Raw genomic sequence first — 17,936 nt, forward strand, 5'->3', positions numbered from 1 at the left:
ACTGAACCACATTTATATACATTTAAAAAGTCTGGAATATTTTGGGTGTTTTGTGTAATATCTGGGGAAAGATTAGAACCATGAAAGACCTGACAAATTGGTTAAAATGTTAATTGTGAATGTCAAGAGAACAAGCAAGCTCCCAGAATGACCTGACTAGTGATGGAGCAGCAGTTATTTCCACAGTTAATGACTGTCACCTTTAAAGGGATCAATTAACATTCCAAAGCTAATGCAATACAAGTTTCCAAGATCACCAAATTTTAGCAGTGGAGTATTATTTGCAAATTTGTGAATAATATTTGTAAATGGACTGTATGCTGCCAAATATTGGTGTTGGAGATGAAACCCAAGATCAACCATGATCTAGAGAATTTGGACCAAATTGCCAAATCTGGCTCTTAATTATTTATGTTCTATCGACTGCTGAACCTATTTAAACGCACATGACTGTGAAGTATTTTTAATTGCTGGAAAAACTCAGCAACTCTGGCAGCATCTGTGGAGTCAAAGCAGAATTAACATTTTGGGTCCATTTTGGGTCAACTATCTTCAGAGTTGATTTTAGCTTGGTAAAGGTTGGTTTATATGCTGAAGATGGAGTGGGAAAAAGGGGGAGACTTAAATGCTAGGTGAAGCCCAGAGAGAGAAAACCAGTTGGACAGACAAAGGACTGGGTAAAGGTCAGCCTGGGAGAAACAATAGCTGCTAATGGGGGCCATTAGGAGTTGACAATAGGATGGTTGTGATAGGAGACCATATGATGACAAAGCCTGGTGTTGGAGGGAGGACAAGGACCTGGGAGAAGGACTACAGGACCTAAAATTATTGAACTCAGTGTGAGTCTTGAACAAAGTTAAAAATCACACAACACCAGGTTATAGTCCAACAGGTTTATTCGGAAGCACTAGCTTTCGGTGCACTGCTCCTTCGTCAGGTGGTTGTGGAGCATAGAGAAGTTGACCAGGAAGCACCATGGTATGTTGAAGCAGCAGTTGACCAAAAAGATGTAGTGAGAGTGTAGTGCCATCGGTGATCAGGTGTTTTTTTAGGTGTCTGATTTCCTGAGATAATGTATCATTATAGCTTAATAAAATCTAATTACTGCGGATGCTAGAATCTGAAACCAAAAGAGAAAATGCTGGAAAATCTCAGCAGGTCTGGCAGCATCTGTAAGGAGAGAAAAGAGCTGACGATTTGAGTCTAACTGACCCTTTGTCAGACCTGCTGAGATTTTCCAGCATTTTCTCGTTTGGTATCATTATAGCTTGTTTGATTTTACATTGGAGATCTAGATGGTGAGATTCCTGTGTTTGTTTTCCCCCTTCATGACAGTGTAGGGCCATCACAGATGATGAGTTGCTGGAAATGCCTGACCCATCTGAGGAGCTGCCCCCTGAAGGAGCTCAGCCCCTCAAAGAATTTGAAGGAAGTTCTCCAAGGGTGTGCCACAGGCACGAGAGGGCAATGTCAATCCAGAAAACTGTGGAGACGTTAGATCTCCGAGAGGAAGGTAGGTGGCTGTGCTTCTCCCAGTGTTAACTTGTCTGCGGCTGGATATCAGACTTCAAAATATAAAACAGCAAGAACTGAACTAGAGATGAATATTGGCTGATCTTTTCACCAGCGTTCTAAGTTTTGGAGTGCCCACGTTCTTGATGTAAGCAGGTTGCCGCAGGAATGTAGTGTTGGTTTTCCACCACTGGTTCCAAGACATTGATGACTCAGGCACACTTCTGTTTAACTTGCAGGAATTGAAACTTTGCTCTGTTACCTGGAGCTGCACCCCCAGCAGTGGGTAGAGTTGATGCACCCAACCTTTTCAACCTGTCGCCTCCAGTGTTACAGTGGACCCGTGCAACTGAGAAGCACAGCAAGAAGGTAAACATTGTTCCCATTATCATTGGTGATGGTGGCTGAAGGTAATGACTCTGAAGTGTAATGCTGAATGAGAGAGGATTTCATTGCAGAGTTGACTGGAATTCCTTGGAAAAGAAAAGAGTGAGACTCTGTATCAATTAAAAACAAGTTATGTGACAAAACAAATCCTGACCTATCACAGTGTATCGGTGCAGTCACATTAGTATGAGATGAACCTGGCTGGTTCTAATTGAATCAGTATAAAATCAGTGTCATGTGAGGGCTGCAGAATGTCCTGCAAGCTTTTTGATACCAAATAATAATGATAAGTTGTCATGAGTGGGACAGCATTGATCAAGTTTTTACTGTTTCATTCCATGCTCCTACCACCTTGTGTCTTCACACACAGCCTTGACTGTTTCAACCACAGTTGACACTTGTATCGAATCTTTAGCATCAGAAAACTTTCCAATGCATCCAAGACTTGCCGCACCTGATGTTTTGTGACCTTTTGTAGTTCCTCCCCATCCCGTCAACCGGCATTTCAATGTAAATTCTGTGCAGTTCTCCGCTTTACTTGAAGCTGAAGTCATTATTTGTGAAAAAAGGCATCAGGTTTCTCGGCTGGAATAACTGTAACTCTTGGCCATAACAGCAGGTGACATTAACAATCTCAGGGTCAGGGTCAATCAAATACAGTGTCAGTGACCTCTAAACATCATCATCCTGTAACATTCTATCTGGAGAAGAGAACAGCAAGCCTAATTCTTCTTATTAATCTTGATTTTGGGCAGAACCAGAGTAGATGGCGGCACGGTGGCGCAGTGGTTAGCACTGCTGCCTCACAGCGCTAGGGACCCAGGTTTGATCCCAGCCTCAGGCGACTGTCAGTGTGGAGTTTGCACATTCTCCCCGTGTCTGCGTGGGTTTCCTCTGGGTGCTCCGGTTTCCTCCCACAGTCCAAAGATGTGCAGGTCAGGTAAATTGGCCATGCTAAATTGCCCGTAGTGTTAGGTGCACTAATCAGAGGGGAAATGGGTCTGAGTGGGTTACTCTTCGGAGGGTCGGTGTGGACTGGTTGGGCCAAAGGGCCTGTTTCCACACTGTAGGGAATCTAATCTAATCTAAAAAAGTGATCCTGGTCTAGGTCCCATTGCAAATTCCTGTCCTTGCCCAACTTATCTATTGCACACCCTCTTGTTGCCCAGGAATTTAAGCCCCACAACAATAACTAAATCACTTAGCATGTTGAAGCTTTGACATTCGAGGAGGCTGGTCGTGTTTAATTTCTGCCTGTTGTTTAATTGAAGATGTCCTCCTATAGCTGTGGCTCTCGCCAAAGAGCGCCTGCGTGGTGTGGATCATACCCATTCCAATTCAGTTGAGTTTGATGTGGTGGAACTGGCTGATTCAATGGGATGGGAACTACTGCCAGTTAAACGAGAACTAAGGCAACTGCAGTGGACAACTCAATCCAGGCAAGGTGAGTAAGTGAGTTTGGGTGGAGCTGAGGATCTCTTCGAGAATAGAGCAGGATGCTGAGATTCCTCCTCCAAATCTTGCATGCAAAGTATCTGCTTCTATTTTCTCTCAATTTTTGCTACGCAAACCACCTCTTTCTATTTTCCCATTTTTTTGACAGTATTTTCTCTCCATTAAGCCCTGGGAGCTGGGAGGTGTCATGTTATTTGAGATTTTAAATCATGACTGTAAAAGCTGTATACCCACCTATAGAATTTCCCCACTACTATTGCATAATGATGTCCTTGGATGATGACGTCAGCTTGTACGAGAGGGCATAACTACAAATTGAGGGATGATAGATTTAAGACTGGTGTCAGAGGCAGTTCTTTACACAGAAAGTGGTAAGGGTATGGAATGCCCTACCTGCTAATGTAGTCAACTCAGCCACATTAGGGCAATTTAAACAATGGATGATAATGGGATAGTGTAGGGGACAAGCTGAGAATAGTTCACAGGTCAGTGTAACATTGAGGGCTGAAGGGCCTGTTCTGCACTGTTTTGTTCTATGTTCTATAAGACCATAAGATGTAGCAGCAGAATAGACCATTCACTGCATCGAGTCTGCTCCATCATTCCGTGTAAATACGGCTGATCTGATGGACCCCTAACTCCACTTTTCTACCTTTGCCGGTAATCTTTGATTACATTACTAATTCAAAATCTGTCTCAGCCTTGAATGTACTTAATGACCCAGTTTTGACAGCCCTGTCCGATAAAGAATTCCACAGATTCACTACTCTCTGCCAAGAGATTCCTCTTATTAGTGATAGCAGAGGTTTGGGGGGATATGGGCCAAGAGCAGGCAGGTGGGACTAATGTAGTTTGAGATTATGTTCGGCATAGACTAGTTGGACTGAAGGGTTTGTTTCCGCACTGTATGCCTCTGACTTCCAAAGGTTATTGACTCTCCTTTTCACGTAAGCTACACATTTTCTTTATAGTACCCTGGTTGTCTTTAATAAAGAGTGAAATTCAGAAATATTCTTTGTGCAAAGGATGGTAGCAGTCTGGAACTCAATTGCTGTTGATCAAGTGTGAACATTAAATCTGAGATTGGTAACTTTTGTTAACCCAAAGTGTTGAGGGATGTGGAGAAAAAGCCATATACACTCCCTCAGGTTGCCCATCAGCCATGATTTGATTGAATGGTGGAACAGATTGATGGTTTGACATGGCCTGCTCCTATATTACTGTATCCCAGGTTGAATACCTTTGTTTATGATTCTTTCATTGTCTACATTATTGCTGTGTTTTGGACAATCCCATTCCGTAAGATGTTTGTTTTTCATTTTCCTCCTTTTTAATGCAGTCTCTGAATTATATTTAGAACATAGAACATTACAGCGCAGTACAGGCCCTTTGGCCCTCGATGTTGCGCCGACCAGTCATACCAATCTGAAGCCCATCTAACCTACACTATTCCATGTACGTCCATATGTTTGTCCAATGACGACTTAAATGTACTTAAAGTTAGTGAATTTACTACCGTTGCAGGTAAAGCATTCCATACCCTTTCTACTCTCTGAGTAAAGAAACTACCTCTGACATCTGTCCTATATCTATCACCCCTCAATTTAAAGCTATGCCCCCTCGTGCTCGGCGTCACCATACTTGGAAAAAGGCTCTGCCTGTCAACCCTATCTAACCCCCCGATTATCTTGTATGTCTCTGTTAAGTCACCTCTCAACCTTCTTCTCTCCAACAAAAACAGCCTCAAGTCCCTCAGCCTTTCCTCGTAAGATCTCCCCTCCATACCAGGCAACATCCTAGTAAATCTCCTCTGCACCCTTTCCAAAGCTTCCACATCCTTCTTATAATGTGGTGACCAGAACTGCACACATTACTCCAAGTGCGGCCGCACTTGTTGCATTGAATCTTCTTAATGTTTCTTCTGGAAACCTTTCCTGTGTAGTCATGTTGCCAGGTACAGCTATCTAACCTTCTGCTTGAATAACTGAGCACGCTGGTACTTTCTGGAATGTGCTTTTGAATACTTTTGGCACATACCACTGTGTGAAAGGTGCATACTTCACTACCCTAGATCCTTATCCTGATTGTATAGCTACACAATCCTTTATCTGAAATCCTTGGTGCCAGTTGTTTCGGATTTCAGAATAAATGACATTTTCACAGTGAAATAAAAAAGAATTACCGAACAGCAGACCCACTTGCAACTCGTACGAGCACTGAGACACAGTTAATGTCTGCCAGTGCTGGGCCATGCTGCTGCGTCATGTCTAAGTGACATGGGTGGGGAGGGGAACCCTTCCCAATGAAGGGCTTTTACCCGAAACATTGACTTCCCTGCTCTTCGGGTGCTGCCTTGACCGGCTGTGCTTTTCCAGCACCACACTCTCGAGAGGATGGGAACTTGGGCCACCTGTTCGCGTGCCAAACAACCTTGTAATGCAGAAAAAATCTTCACAAGAGAAACTTCGGATTTTGGAGCTTTTCGGATTTCGAAACTTTCGGGTAAAGGATTGGGTACCTGTACCATGCTCCTAAGTTCTATGTTTGTCTAGACTTAATTAAGTAGAGCATGTTTTCACTTACCTGCCAGGCTGAAGGATATGAAACCTTCCCTGTCTTCACTAGTGTCAATAGGCAACTCTCTTTCAATGTAACCTGTCACAATCTGGTTCGTACTAACCAATCATTTACTGAGGAATTCACTCGATGTTCTTCGCCATTCTAGTTAGTTCATTTTTCAGCTGCTGTTAATTTGAACGACTGATCGCACATGAGGTTTGCAACATAGCCATTAACTGCTGGTCGAGACTGCTGTCTCCCTTACAGTATCTAGATAGTATGGATGCTGCTGGAAATTAGGAAATATTCAGTGGATCATTCAGTGTTTGTGAGAGAAATGGAGTTCACATTACAGGTCATAGAACTTTCATTAAAGTCGATGTTTCCCTTTGTCTAAAATTCACTTTGTCGGGATCTTGTTCAGTCAGCTTTGATTTTTGTCGTTTTTTTTAAACTCCTTTGATAGGGTTTCAAGGCACAGGGAAGAGTGGCATACTTGTGGAATTCAGTAACCTGTCCTTCCACTTCCGATCCTATGGAGATCTTGACCATGAGGAACTGGATGCAGTTTGTAGGTTCCTGCATCAACGAGTACTGGCCCATGAAAAGACTGCGCTGTGTCACCTCAAATCTTGCTTCAAGTCATTCCACAGGTGGGTATCATCTGTCCAGAAGAGCACAGGTTAGGGTCATCAAAGGACTGTCTTGAACTCATTACAGAACAAATGGAAACTGTTCATCCCATTGACTTCATGTATAGCAACTCAATTTGTCCAATTCTGTCACATTGTCCTCATAACCCTATAAGTTTACTTCCCTTGAATGCACATCTATTTCATTATGAAAATACACATGGCCTCTGCTTCCATCATTTTCTTGCCAGTGATCTCCCATTGCCAGTTGCTAAGGAGAAGGGCACAGGTTGCATGATAACCTACAATTTCACTTCCTGGCCCCACACCATCCTGAATTGGGACTATATTGCCATTGTTCTCATTCAGTCAAAGTCCTAGAAATCTCTTTCTGACAGCAATGTCATAAAAAACATTACGAGCCATTCTGTATGATCTAACACTTTTACCCACCCCATCTCAATAAGCCTGTATGTCATTGGTAATCATAAATGGATCAATCTCTTCCTTAAATATACTCAGAGCTTCCACAACCCTCTGAGGTGGAGAATTCCAAAGATTCGAAACTTTGAGTAAAACAAACTCTTCTCATCTCTGACTGATGTGGAATCCTAATTTTTTAGATTCTGCCAACTGATTCTAGACTCTCCTCGAGAGGAAACATTTTAACTGCATCCACCTTGTCAATTTCTTCAAGTATTTGTAAGTTTCAATGAGATCTCCTTCTCATTCTTTGAAACTCAAGAATTCAGAGCCAGTTTACCCAAGCTGTCTTCATAAGATAGTCCCATCATCCCAGGAACAAAACTTGTGAACCTATTTGCACTCCCCCAGGAATGAAAAGCTTAACATAAGATACTGGATACTGCTGTCAGTACTCCTGGCACAGTCTAACCAAGCTCCTTTGCAATTGAAGAAAGGATTCAGTACTCCTGTACTTAAATCCTCTTGTATTAAAGGAAAACACTCCATTAGCTTTCATATGGTTTGCTGTTTGTAGCCTTCCGTGATTTATCAACAAAGACACCTTGGTCCCTTTATACAACCACAGCTTTCAACTTCTCTTACCTTTTAAGAAGTGCTGTGCATTTCTGCTTCTCCTGCCAAACTGGATAACCTCATACTTTCTACATTATATTCTATGTGCCATTTTCTTGCCTGTTCACTAGGTTTGTCCAAATTCACCTGAAGCCACTTTACATCTTCCTCACAATCTGCCGCAGTTTAAGAAGGCCACTGACCGCCACCACCTCAAAGGAAATTAGAAGTTGGCAGTAAAAGCTGGCCTTGCCAGTAATATCTACATCACAAAAATGATTTTTTACAAAAGACTTTTCTTCCCAAAACCTTAAATCATTGTCCCTCATACTTGTGTTATTATCTAAAGGGAGTACCTTTTCCATGTCATTATCTGCTTGTGAGTATGTCTGTCCACCTCGAGAACTCCATGTCACTGGTCCGGTCTTCTGGGGGTCTTTGTTTGCATGATGAGCCCAATCCTAGAGCCACAGCTATGTCCACATGTTTGGCAGGTATTTCCAGGAGGTGGGAGTGGTCCTTAACTTTGACTGCTGGCATTCCTACCTCTATTTCATTTAAGACCATAAGACATGGGAGATGAAATTAGGCTATTCAACCCATTGAGTCTGCTCACCCTTGATAAATTTCTCAACCCCATTCTCCTGCTTTCTCCCTGTAACCCTCGATCCCCTTGACAACCAAGAACCTATCTATCTCGCTCTTAAATATACTGAATGACCTGGCCTCCACAGCCTTCTGTAGCAATGAATTCCAAAGATTCAGCACACTCTGGCTGAAGAAGTTTCTCTTTATCTCTGTTCTAAAAGATCTTCCCTTTATTCTAAAGCTGTGCCCTCGGGTCCTAGTCTCCTGCCAGTGGAAACATCTTCCCAACATCCACTCTGTTAGGCCATTCAATATTCTATAAGTTTCAGTCAGATCCCCCCCTTATCCTTCTAAACTCCATCGAGTATAGACCCAGAGTCCTCAAACAATATGTTAAGCTTTTCATTTCTGGGACCATTCTTGGGAACCTCCTCTGAACACCTTCCAGGGCGAGTGCATCCTTCCTGAGATATCGAGCCCAAAGTTGTGCACAATACTCCAAATATGGTGTGACCAGATGTATTTCTGTACTTCGTGCTACTGATTGTTCTCAAAAAATGGTATCCCTCATACAGGAACTGCCTCCTGTCGGTTCCTTCTGAACAAGGATCTCTTTCATGTTGATGTGAATATTACATTTCTTGAGGAACTTGTATACCATATCTGAACCTGCCATAATCAAGTACATCTCTATCAAATCTCCATTCAATATCCTTTGGCTGAGGCTACCCCTAGATTACTGAACCAAATTTTGAATCTAAATAGCACCTCTCACCATGGAACCATACTGGTTCCCTCTTCATATACTCTCTCAAGGACCTTTACATGCTTCCTGAGATGACACATCACTTCTTAAAGTACTTGGAAAAGTGAGTGTCATTCTGTAACAATCTCTTGCTTGTACATACAGGTGACTTGTACGAAATAAGGTCCTCGGGTCAGTGAGTGGCAAAGGAGAGTGAAAGCCAAAGGAGATGGCCATTATCCTGAAGTAGGCCATTGGATGATTGACCTTGCTCCTCACTGGCTTGTGTACTGATAATTCCATTAACTAAAGTTGGACTGGATTCATCAGATTACTCTTCGTTAATGCTGAAAGTGTGGTATTTGTTAAGCTATTTTAATTAAGGACCAATTACTGTTTCTCTCTTTCCTCTCTTTCTCTTTCTCTTTCTCTCTGTCTGTCTGTCTGTCTGTCTGTCTGTCTGTCTTTCTTTCTTTCTTTCTGTCTGTCTGTCTGCCTCTCTCTTTCTCTCGCTCTCCCTCTCTCTTTCTCTCTCTATCTTACAGTGTGGCCTTTAAGAACTGTAGCATCTGTGCAGATGCTGTTTCTATGGAGAAGAGCTCACGGTTAAAACAGGTGCTGAAAGAATATTTTGACCAGAAAAATGACCAGAGTCAAAGCACAAATTACCCAGAAGACTGGGAGGACGACCTGACCAGAGCAAAGGTTTGTACAGGCCCAGAGCTTTTTATGGTGCTGTTTGATATTTAAAAATGAACTGAGTGAAGAATGCATCTCCAACATTATTTATTAGAACCCATTTATTAAAACTTGAAAAATTTGTTTCTGTTCTTTCAGTGCTGAACCCTAATGGAATTGGAGTGAATTTGTAACTCCATTGGCTTATTTTCACCACATTAGGTTCTGAGGTCCATTACTTTTGTAACTAAAATGGGTTTGACAATTGAGAACATTGTTGGCACTGATAAGTTGCAGTGAGTGTTATGATAATTGGAGATGGGACGGGGTTCAAATTAGTTCCTATGGGCTATGGCCAACACAACTCATGTCAGCAATCTCAGCCATTTCCTAATGAGAACAGGTAAGTGTGACCAATGGAAGATAATTGCCTCATACCAAAGGTGTGTATCAAATCAATCCCAGTCACTTAACAGCAGTCACCTCCCGGAATGACTGAAAGGGGCATTGCTCAGTCATTTTCTTTTTGGCCAAGACTAGTAGTTTTGTTTTCCTAAAGCGGGAACATCTCGAGAGGGTGGGTCGTTGATTGTAAGACTTCACTCCAATTGGCATCTCTGTTTCAGCTCAAAGACTGGGAAAGTCAGATCCGAGCTGATATCCGACAGTTCCTGTCTATTCGTCATGATGAGAAGTTCTCTGGCAGAGCCATTGCACGAATATTTCATGGTATTGGTAAGGCACCTCCTACTCATTTATTAAAACTTTAAAAACGTGTTTCCGTGTTGAGCCTTACTGGATCTGGAGTGAATTTCTAATCCCACCTGCTGTCTTTTGCCAATTTTCCTCCTGTCCTCCCCTTGACCTTTTGGATTATGGTTATACAAGAACCAGTTTGTGTCTCATTCAAGTGAGCTTTTCAAGAGGGTCTGAAGTGAGCATTAAAACTGTGTCACTGAGAGAGAAGCTCTATCGACAGGGTTACTGGAATGAAGTATAGAGTGAGGTAGAAAGATTTAAACAGATAAACAGAAGAGCGTGAAAGATGATGTGGAAAAGGCAGTAAAGTGGAATTGGGTTATCGGATTAGCCATGATCTCATTCAGTGTCGAACAGACTTGATGGGTTGATTGCTGGTCCCATTTTTCAGCATTGGGTCCATAACCCCCTCAACCCTTCCTGTTCATTTACCCATCCAGATGTCTTTTAAATGTTGTAATTGTACTAGCCTCCACCACTTCCTCTGGCAAATTGTTCCAAACATGCACCTTCCTCTGTGTGAAAAAGTTGCCCCTTTGGTCCCTTTTATTTCTCTCTCCTCTCATCTTAAACCTATCAACTCTAGTTTAGACTCCCCTACCTAGATTTTTCCTCACACAGGGTGGAATGAGCTGCCAGAGGAAGTGGTGGAGGCTAGTACAGTTACAACATTTTACAGGCATCTGGATGGGTATATGAATAGGAAGGGTTTAGAGGGATATGGGCCAAATGGTGGCAAATGGGACTAGATTAGTTCAGGATATTTCATTGGCATGGACAAATTGGACCGAAGGCTCTGTTTCCATGCTGTGTAACTCTATGACTTACCTTTGCTCCCTTACTTTTTTAGTCTTGAAAAGAACTCAAGCATTCAGTCATGCAAGTGTTCTGGCATTCAACAAGACCATCGCTGATTTCCATCAATTTTATCTTCCCAAACTAACCTCACATCCTTACTTCCCTTCGTATTCAAAGGTCTTAACAACCTTTGTCTTGAATATAGTCAGAATCAGATCTAGGGTGGAAAATTGCAAAGATTGACCACCATCTGAGTGTGGAGGGGCAAAAAAACATTCTCCTCAGACCTAAATGGCCAACTCCTTGTTCTGAGAAAAATAAAACAAAGAACTGTGGATGTTGAAAATCAGAAACAAAAGTAGAAATTGCTGGGAAAACTCAGGCATTTGGCAGCATCTGTGGAGAGAAAACAGTTAATGTTTGGGGTCCAGTGAACCCTTCTTCAGAACTATCAAACCAAAATGTTAACTCGACGTTTTCTCCACAGATGCTGCCAGACCTGGTTTGCCAGCAACTTCTGTTTTTGTTCCTTATTCTGAGACTCTGTCTCTGTGTTGTAGAAAAATGTTCACCAACGGGAATCCTGGTTAATTTGGTTTTCACTACTGTCACAATGTCATTCACCAAAGTGTGAAAATGGAATCATGGAGCTTGCCTTCCCCAGAAGAAACTGGTCAAACAGCTGGTTTTTAATGTGGTAGCCTTCATGGTCATTTTCCTGCTGCTCACTCAAGTTCCCAGATTTAATGCATGCATTTTCACCTTATGTGATGATGGGATCTCTGGGTTGATGTGTTTAGAGTCCAAGCACAACACCCTATGTGGTGCAGGCCATAATCAGTGACCTCAGTGCAACCCTGGAACTTTTTAAATGTATTTTAAAATGTATGTTCTTTCCTTGGATATGACTGTTGCTGGCAACACCAGCTTTTGATGTCCATCCCTAATTGCCCTTGAGCTGAGTGGATTGGTAGGTCATTTCAGAGGGGTACAGGTGAGGAAGTCAAATGTAGATCAGGTAAGATGGTAGATTTCCCAAAATAAAAATCAGCACATTGATAGTTTCATTGTTGCCATAACTGAGATTAGCTTTCGGTTCCAGATTTACGAACTGAATTTAAATTCTTCCAGCTGCCATGTTGTGTGTGTTCGTACATGCACGTGCCTGGTTCTAGACTGCATCCATTCCCATTTGTCATTTCACCTGATGAAGGAGCAGCTCTCCGACAGCTTGTGATGTCAAATAAATTTGCTGAACTATAACCAGATATCGTGTGATTTCTGACTTCTTCCACCCCAGTCCAACACCGGCACCTCCATCTATTTCCACTGTCGCCCTCTGTCTGACATATATACAGTTCAGAGAGATGCTATGTCTATTGGCTAGACACGACACAGCTGCCACCATATGCTTTCTGTTAACAAGTGCAGTTGAGCTGAAATGTTTTTATTGGTTTTCCAGTTGTTATCTGACAAACAAATAACATATTCTTGTTCTTTTCCTTCTTCTTACTCAGAGAGCCCGTGTTATCCAGCTCAGGTCTACGGACGAGATCGAAGATTCTGGCGCAAGTATCTCCACTTTGATTTCAATGAACTAATACGGATGGCGACAGAGGAATTGATCAGAATGAAGTGAGCTCTGGCAGCCAGATCCCTGGGGTGGAATGTATGTTACCTAACATGGTTAGTGCTGCTATTAAACGTTGTAGCTACCTCTCAACTGTGCCACATAACACCTTCATTTGGGAGCAGTGATCTTCGATACATAATGATTTTAGTATAATGGGCTGCTTTTCTCATCCCGATCCTGTGCAAGCAGGACGGCACAGTGGCTCAGTGGTTAGCACTGTTGCCTCACAGCGCCAGGGACCCGGGTTCAATTCCAGCCTCGGGCGACTGTCTGCGTGGAGTTTGCACATTCTCCCAGTGTCTGCGTGGGTTTCCTCCAGGTACTCTGGTTTCCTCCCACAGTCCTAAGATGTACAGGTCAGACGAATTGGTCATGCTAAATTGCTCATAGTGATAGTTGCATGAGTAGATGAATGGGTCTGGGTGGGTCCCTCTTTGGAGGGTCGGTGTGGACTTGTTGGGCCGAAGGGCCTGTTTCCGCACTGTAGGGAATCAAATCTAATCAAACTCTGCCGTTCAGAGTTTTCTTAGCTGTTGACTCATTGTGAATTTCAGGGCTGTTCCCTCTTCTCATCCTGCTTCCAAACTCAAAACCAAAAAAGCATGGGAATGTTACTAGGAACCGAGGAAATACTAATTTCCATAAAGCAAGGGGAAGGAACGTTTTGAAATAGGATTTGTGATTAGAGCATGGTCCACATATTAAGCCTGGCATCCACTGGGCAGATCCTGTCCACAGTGGTAGGGTTAAAGTCAATGGGAGCTCTCAGATGTGCAGCTGATGCATGTCATGTTAACACAGGCTGCAGAGGGGTCCACCGGCAAATGATCCTTGGCAAACACTGGATAATAAAGCACTTTGTCATCACTGCTGCTTTGGTAACCATTTGCCATCAGTAGTTTTTGAAGTGCTCGAGCCACTAAATGTAGCTCAAAGCAATAATAATGGAACACTGACTCCCATTTAGATGATCCAGAGCTGTGAAAACGGGTAGGCCTCTGGGACTGATGTTTTGTCAGAAGTACTCTCGTGAATGAGAGCCGCTCAAAATATTCATTTCTCTTGGTTAGTATTAATGGTCGTGCTGCGTGTTCATACATGTTCCGATTTATTATTTCAGGCCTTCAACTTTTGTATTTTCCAATAATGTGTAAATCTGTAATAACTTGAAATATTTGGCAGCTTCTTGTTTTTAAATCAGAGCTGCTGAGTTTTTATGGAGGACCTAATGTTGTGTTAATACTTAATTATTTTAAGTGATGTTTGAGGGTGAAAGTTCAATGGTCGTCGATAACCAAGAGTAATTTCGCAATCACGTCTTCCAAATGTGCTTATTAATTCAGTTACTGCCTTCAAAACAGTCTCCTCTACTGCTGTAGCTCTGCAGAGGTGATGTACTGCGGTGAACAAGGCTTCCTGCTTACAGGGGAGTGTTCCAAAGGTGTTCATGGGTCGTCATTTTACACAGCATTCTGACAGGCTTAAATCTATTTACATTTGTATTCAATTAGGAGTTTCATTTTATAACTAAGTACCAGGAATTGCTTTGGACTTTTTATGATTTTGTTTTAAACAAATAAATTTTGCTTTGAGAAAGATTGGTCATATTCTTTCCACAATTTTATTATACTTGCATGACATCAGTTATTGTAGCTATCAAAGCAATATTCAAAACAGGAGGGAGAAAGCAAAGCAACAAACTATCATGAAACATCAAACTTTTGGATTTACTAGAATAGGTTATTTCCACCATTTCCAACTGTGGAGCTATCTCAAATAGTCTACGATCATGTTTGTCTCTGGGTGAGTCAGTGTATCAGTGAAATGGGAGAGACCCTGTGCGAGGGAGAGGGGGATGTGGAGTTAGAGTGGTTGTTAGTTGACCACGAGTTGCCTGTGGCTGATGTGATTCCCATTACTTCAGCTGAGAGCTCAATCAAGCAAAGGAGCTTGCATTTAAACCTTTCACTGCCTCAGTACGAATGAAAATGCTTTACCACCACTGTGTAAGAACTTATAAAATGTAGTCATTTCATACAAAAAACTCTAGAAACCAGTTTGTACAAAGCAAGTTCCCACAGTGATAATGAGCAAACTAATTATTTTACTGATGTCAGTTGAGAATTAATGTTGACCAGGAGAGAGTACCTTGCTGCTTTTTGAATAGTATGCCGGTATCTTTTATGTCTAGTAGTTTTATGTTTTTATGAAGCAGGCCTGAAGAGGCACATGGCCTACCCCACTTCTTTTCGCATGTTCTTAACGTGTCATTCAAAACACACAGCCCCTCTGATGACACAGTATTAAGCTGCAGAGTCTGTGCTGTGAGAGTGTCAGCCTGAACTGTGTGCACAAATCTCTGGAGCTGGACTTGAACCTAGACCCTCCGAACTCAGAAATTTGTGCTTATTACACTCTATATTTTCAACTCAATTGACTGATTCCATCATTTCAAAATACGGTTCTCAATTTGAACTGATTTCAGTTTAAGAATATCTATTATGATTCCTGAATGTTCAGTGGGTTTAACACCACTCACTGATGATTTATCTGCAGTGTACTGCATCCCTGATTTATATTAGACCTTCAGTTATACAAGCCTCTGAGATTCTCTCCCTGAACTTCTCCTCCCCCTAAACTTCTCCTCCCCCTAGCCTTCAGGGTTTTTCTTAAAACCTACCTTATTGACCAATATTTTGTTAAACCTCCCTCAGGTCTCCTGTTGAGATTTGGTGTCTAATTTTGTTTATGCTCCTGTTGAAGCACTTTGGGTGATTTCAGTTGGTTAAAGTTGCTATTTAAATGTAATCTGTAAAACGAAAGCTGCCAAAATGGTCCCTTTTGGAAATATGAATAAGATGACAAGCCAACTGAAAGTGTTGGGTGTGACCTTTCGTTAGAACTTGAGGCAATTTCAAATCTTTCTGTTTTGATTGTAGCATTTTGTTTCATTTTCCTTATCCGTCATCAGGATGTACAAATTATTTTTGCTCATCTAAAATAAGGGACACAATATTTTCTCAGTTCTGCACTCGGATACTCTGATCAGGTGATACTTTACCAAACTCAGAGACACCTGTTTCCAGTCTGCGTAAGGAGGTACTTGGAGGTGGAGCGCAGATCTGCAGGAGGGAATTGTAGTTGCTTCTTCCTGCATTTCTAACAATATCATGGCAGCTGGTCTGCAGTTAGCAAGGAAAGAATTTGGACTGATATAGTCCTTTTCTCACTTAAAAATGCTCCATTGCTTTGTAACGTCAGGAAAAGCATGGCTGCTAGTCAATCTCCACATAGTAATGTCTCATCAGCAACAGGTTGTTGATCAGTTAATCTGAGTTGAGTAATAAATATTGGTCAGGAGACAAGCTTACTCCTAAACAGTGGCATCTTTTGCACCTATCTCAGCCAATGGGGTACTGGACTTGGAGTATTTTCAGGTTAAACATTAAATGTGAAAGACAGCACCCGCAACATGCAGGAATCCCTTGGGACTGCATCAGCCTCGCTTACAGTGGGTCTTGAATCTGTTACCTCCTGACTACTACTGAATCATATCGGGCAGATGTACGTTTGCGTGTTTTCATGAATCTGCAGAATTCTATAAAGCATTAAATGAAGCACTGATGGTGCCAGAGGCATTTGTACTAACAAGCGCAAATCAATCATATTTCCACACTTGATGGAAAAGCCAGTTTTTTTTTCATTAAATCTTAGGACAATTTTGTTTTTGAAAAATTCATTGTAAATCTTGTTTAGCTATTGGCAAAATTCTAGGTGTCATAGCCCACCCATAATCTGTGATTTCACAATCTGGGCATAGCATCATCAGCAAGATCGCCTCGATTCTCTACTGTCTCAGCTCAAGCATTCAAATTTCACTGCAGCTCTCATCTGGTCATGAAGTCATCTTGCATTCCATCAGTTGCTACCCTAAGGAGTGGCAATAAGATGAAGATTTATTAAAACAAGTAATTCAACCTCAGTCACCCCCTCAATCTAGATACATACATATTGTTAGCATTGGCTTTTACCATCCTGTTTTAGTCTTGAATATAATTAAATGTCTTATGCTGGACACACTTCTACAAGAATTGCACCTTGTCGTAATATTTTAGTCATATTTAGCAGAGTCATTAGGGACATTTAAGTGACTGCTGGATATGCACATGGATAGCAATGAATTGGTAGGTTAAGTTATTTTATTTTACATTAGGATTAATCCTCGGCACAACATCATGGGCCTTTCTGTGCTGTACTTTTCCACATTCTATGTTCTATATTTATCAAAATTTCTTATTCAATTTGTCCATCTCAGCTGTCATATTTTAGTTTCACCCTGCAGCCACTGGGTAGCAATGTAGAGTGACTTTATGATATCTCCTGATTCTTCTTGTCTTGAATTTTTTTTAAAACATATTTTTTATTTATCAATGACACTAAAATAGGTGGTATCACGGACAGTGAGGAGGGTTATCAGAAATTGCAGCAGGACCTTGATCAGCTGGGGAAGTGGGTCAGGAAATGGCAAATGGAGTTTAATATAGATTAGTGTGAGGTCTTGCATTTTGGAAACTCAAATCAAGGCAGACGTTTCATGGTGAATGATAAGGCCTTAAGGAGTGAGTGGAACAGAGGGACTTTGGAGTTCAGGGGCACGGTTCTCTGAAGGTGGAATCCCAGGTAGACAGGGCAGTGAAGATGGCTTTTGGCACACCGGCCTTCATCAGTCAGGCCACTGAGTACAGAAGTTGGGAAGTTATGTTGCAGTTGAACAGGACATTAGTGAGGCTGGTTTTGGAGTGTTCAGTTTTGGTCACCTTGCTACAGGAAGGATGTTATTGAACTGGCAAGAGTGCAGAAGAAATTTACAAGGATGTTGCCAGAACTCAATGGTCTGGGCTACAGGGAGAATTTGCGCTGAAAATGTGTTGCTGGAAAAAGCACAGCAGGTCAGGTAGCATCCAAGGAGCAGGAGAATCAACATTTCGGGCATGAGCCCTTCTTCAGGAATGAGGAAAGCGTGTCCAGCAGGCTAAGATAACAGGTAGGAGGGAGGGGCGTTGGAAATGCGATAGGTGGAAGGAGGTTAAGGTGAGGGTGATAGGCCGGAGTGGGGGTGGAGGCGGAGAGGTCAGGAAGAAGGTGCTGAGTT

The 17,936-nt window shown here is 42.1% G+C and overlaps 2 protein-coding genes across 3 annotated transcripts in view; one reads left to right on the forward strand and one right to left on the reverse strand.

Moving 5' to 3' along the window:
- The window catches only part of recql4 (RecQ helicase-like 4), a 75,764-nt gene extending 62,729 nt beyond the window's left edge, over positions 1 to 13,035 (forward strand). For both annotated transcript variants that reach the window (XM_043690894.1, XM_043690895.1), the window contains exons 19-25: positions 1,336 to 1,513; positions 1,752 to 1,881; positions 3,171 to 3,343; positions 6,380 to 6,566; positions 9,462 to 9,621; positions 10,221 to 10,329; positions 12,669 to 13,035. In XM_043690894.1, coding sequence (XP_043546829.1) covers positions 1,336 to 1,513; positions 1,752 to 1,881; positions 3,171 to 3,343; positions 6,380 to 6,566; positions 9,462 to 9,621; positions 10,221 to 10,329; positions 12,669 to 12,790 — 1,059 coding nt within the window. In that variant the 3' untranslated portion in view covers positions 12,791 to 13,035. The remainder of the gene's footprint in view (positions 1 to 1,335; positions 1,514 to 1,751; positions 1,882 to 3,170; positions 3,344 to 6,379; positions 6,567 to 9,461; positions 9,622 to 10,220; positions 10,330 to 12,668) is intronic.
- A 1,617-nt stretch (positions 13,036 to 14,652) lies between these two features.
- Positions 14,653 to 17,936, reverse strand: part of LOC122550181 (myosin-7B-like) — a 132,833-nt gene continuing 129,549 nt past the window's right edge. The window contains exon 42 of the mRNA XM_043690887.1: positions 14,653 to 16,714. The gene's annotated coding sequence lies outside the window, so the exon portion shown is untranslated. The remainder of the gene's footprint in view (positions 16,715 to 17,936) is intronic.

Source organism: Chiloscyllium plagiosum, chromosome 5 (assembly GCF_004010195.1).
Source record: "Chiloscyllium plagiosum isolate BGI_BamShark_2017 chromosome 5, ASM401019v2, whole genome shotgun sequence".
NCBI classification, from domain to species: Eukaryota; Metazoa; Chordata; class Chondrichthyes; order Orectolobiformes; family Hemiscylliidae; genus Chiloscyllium; species Chiloscyllium plagiosum.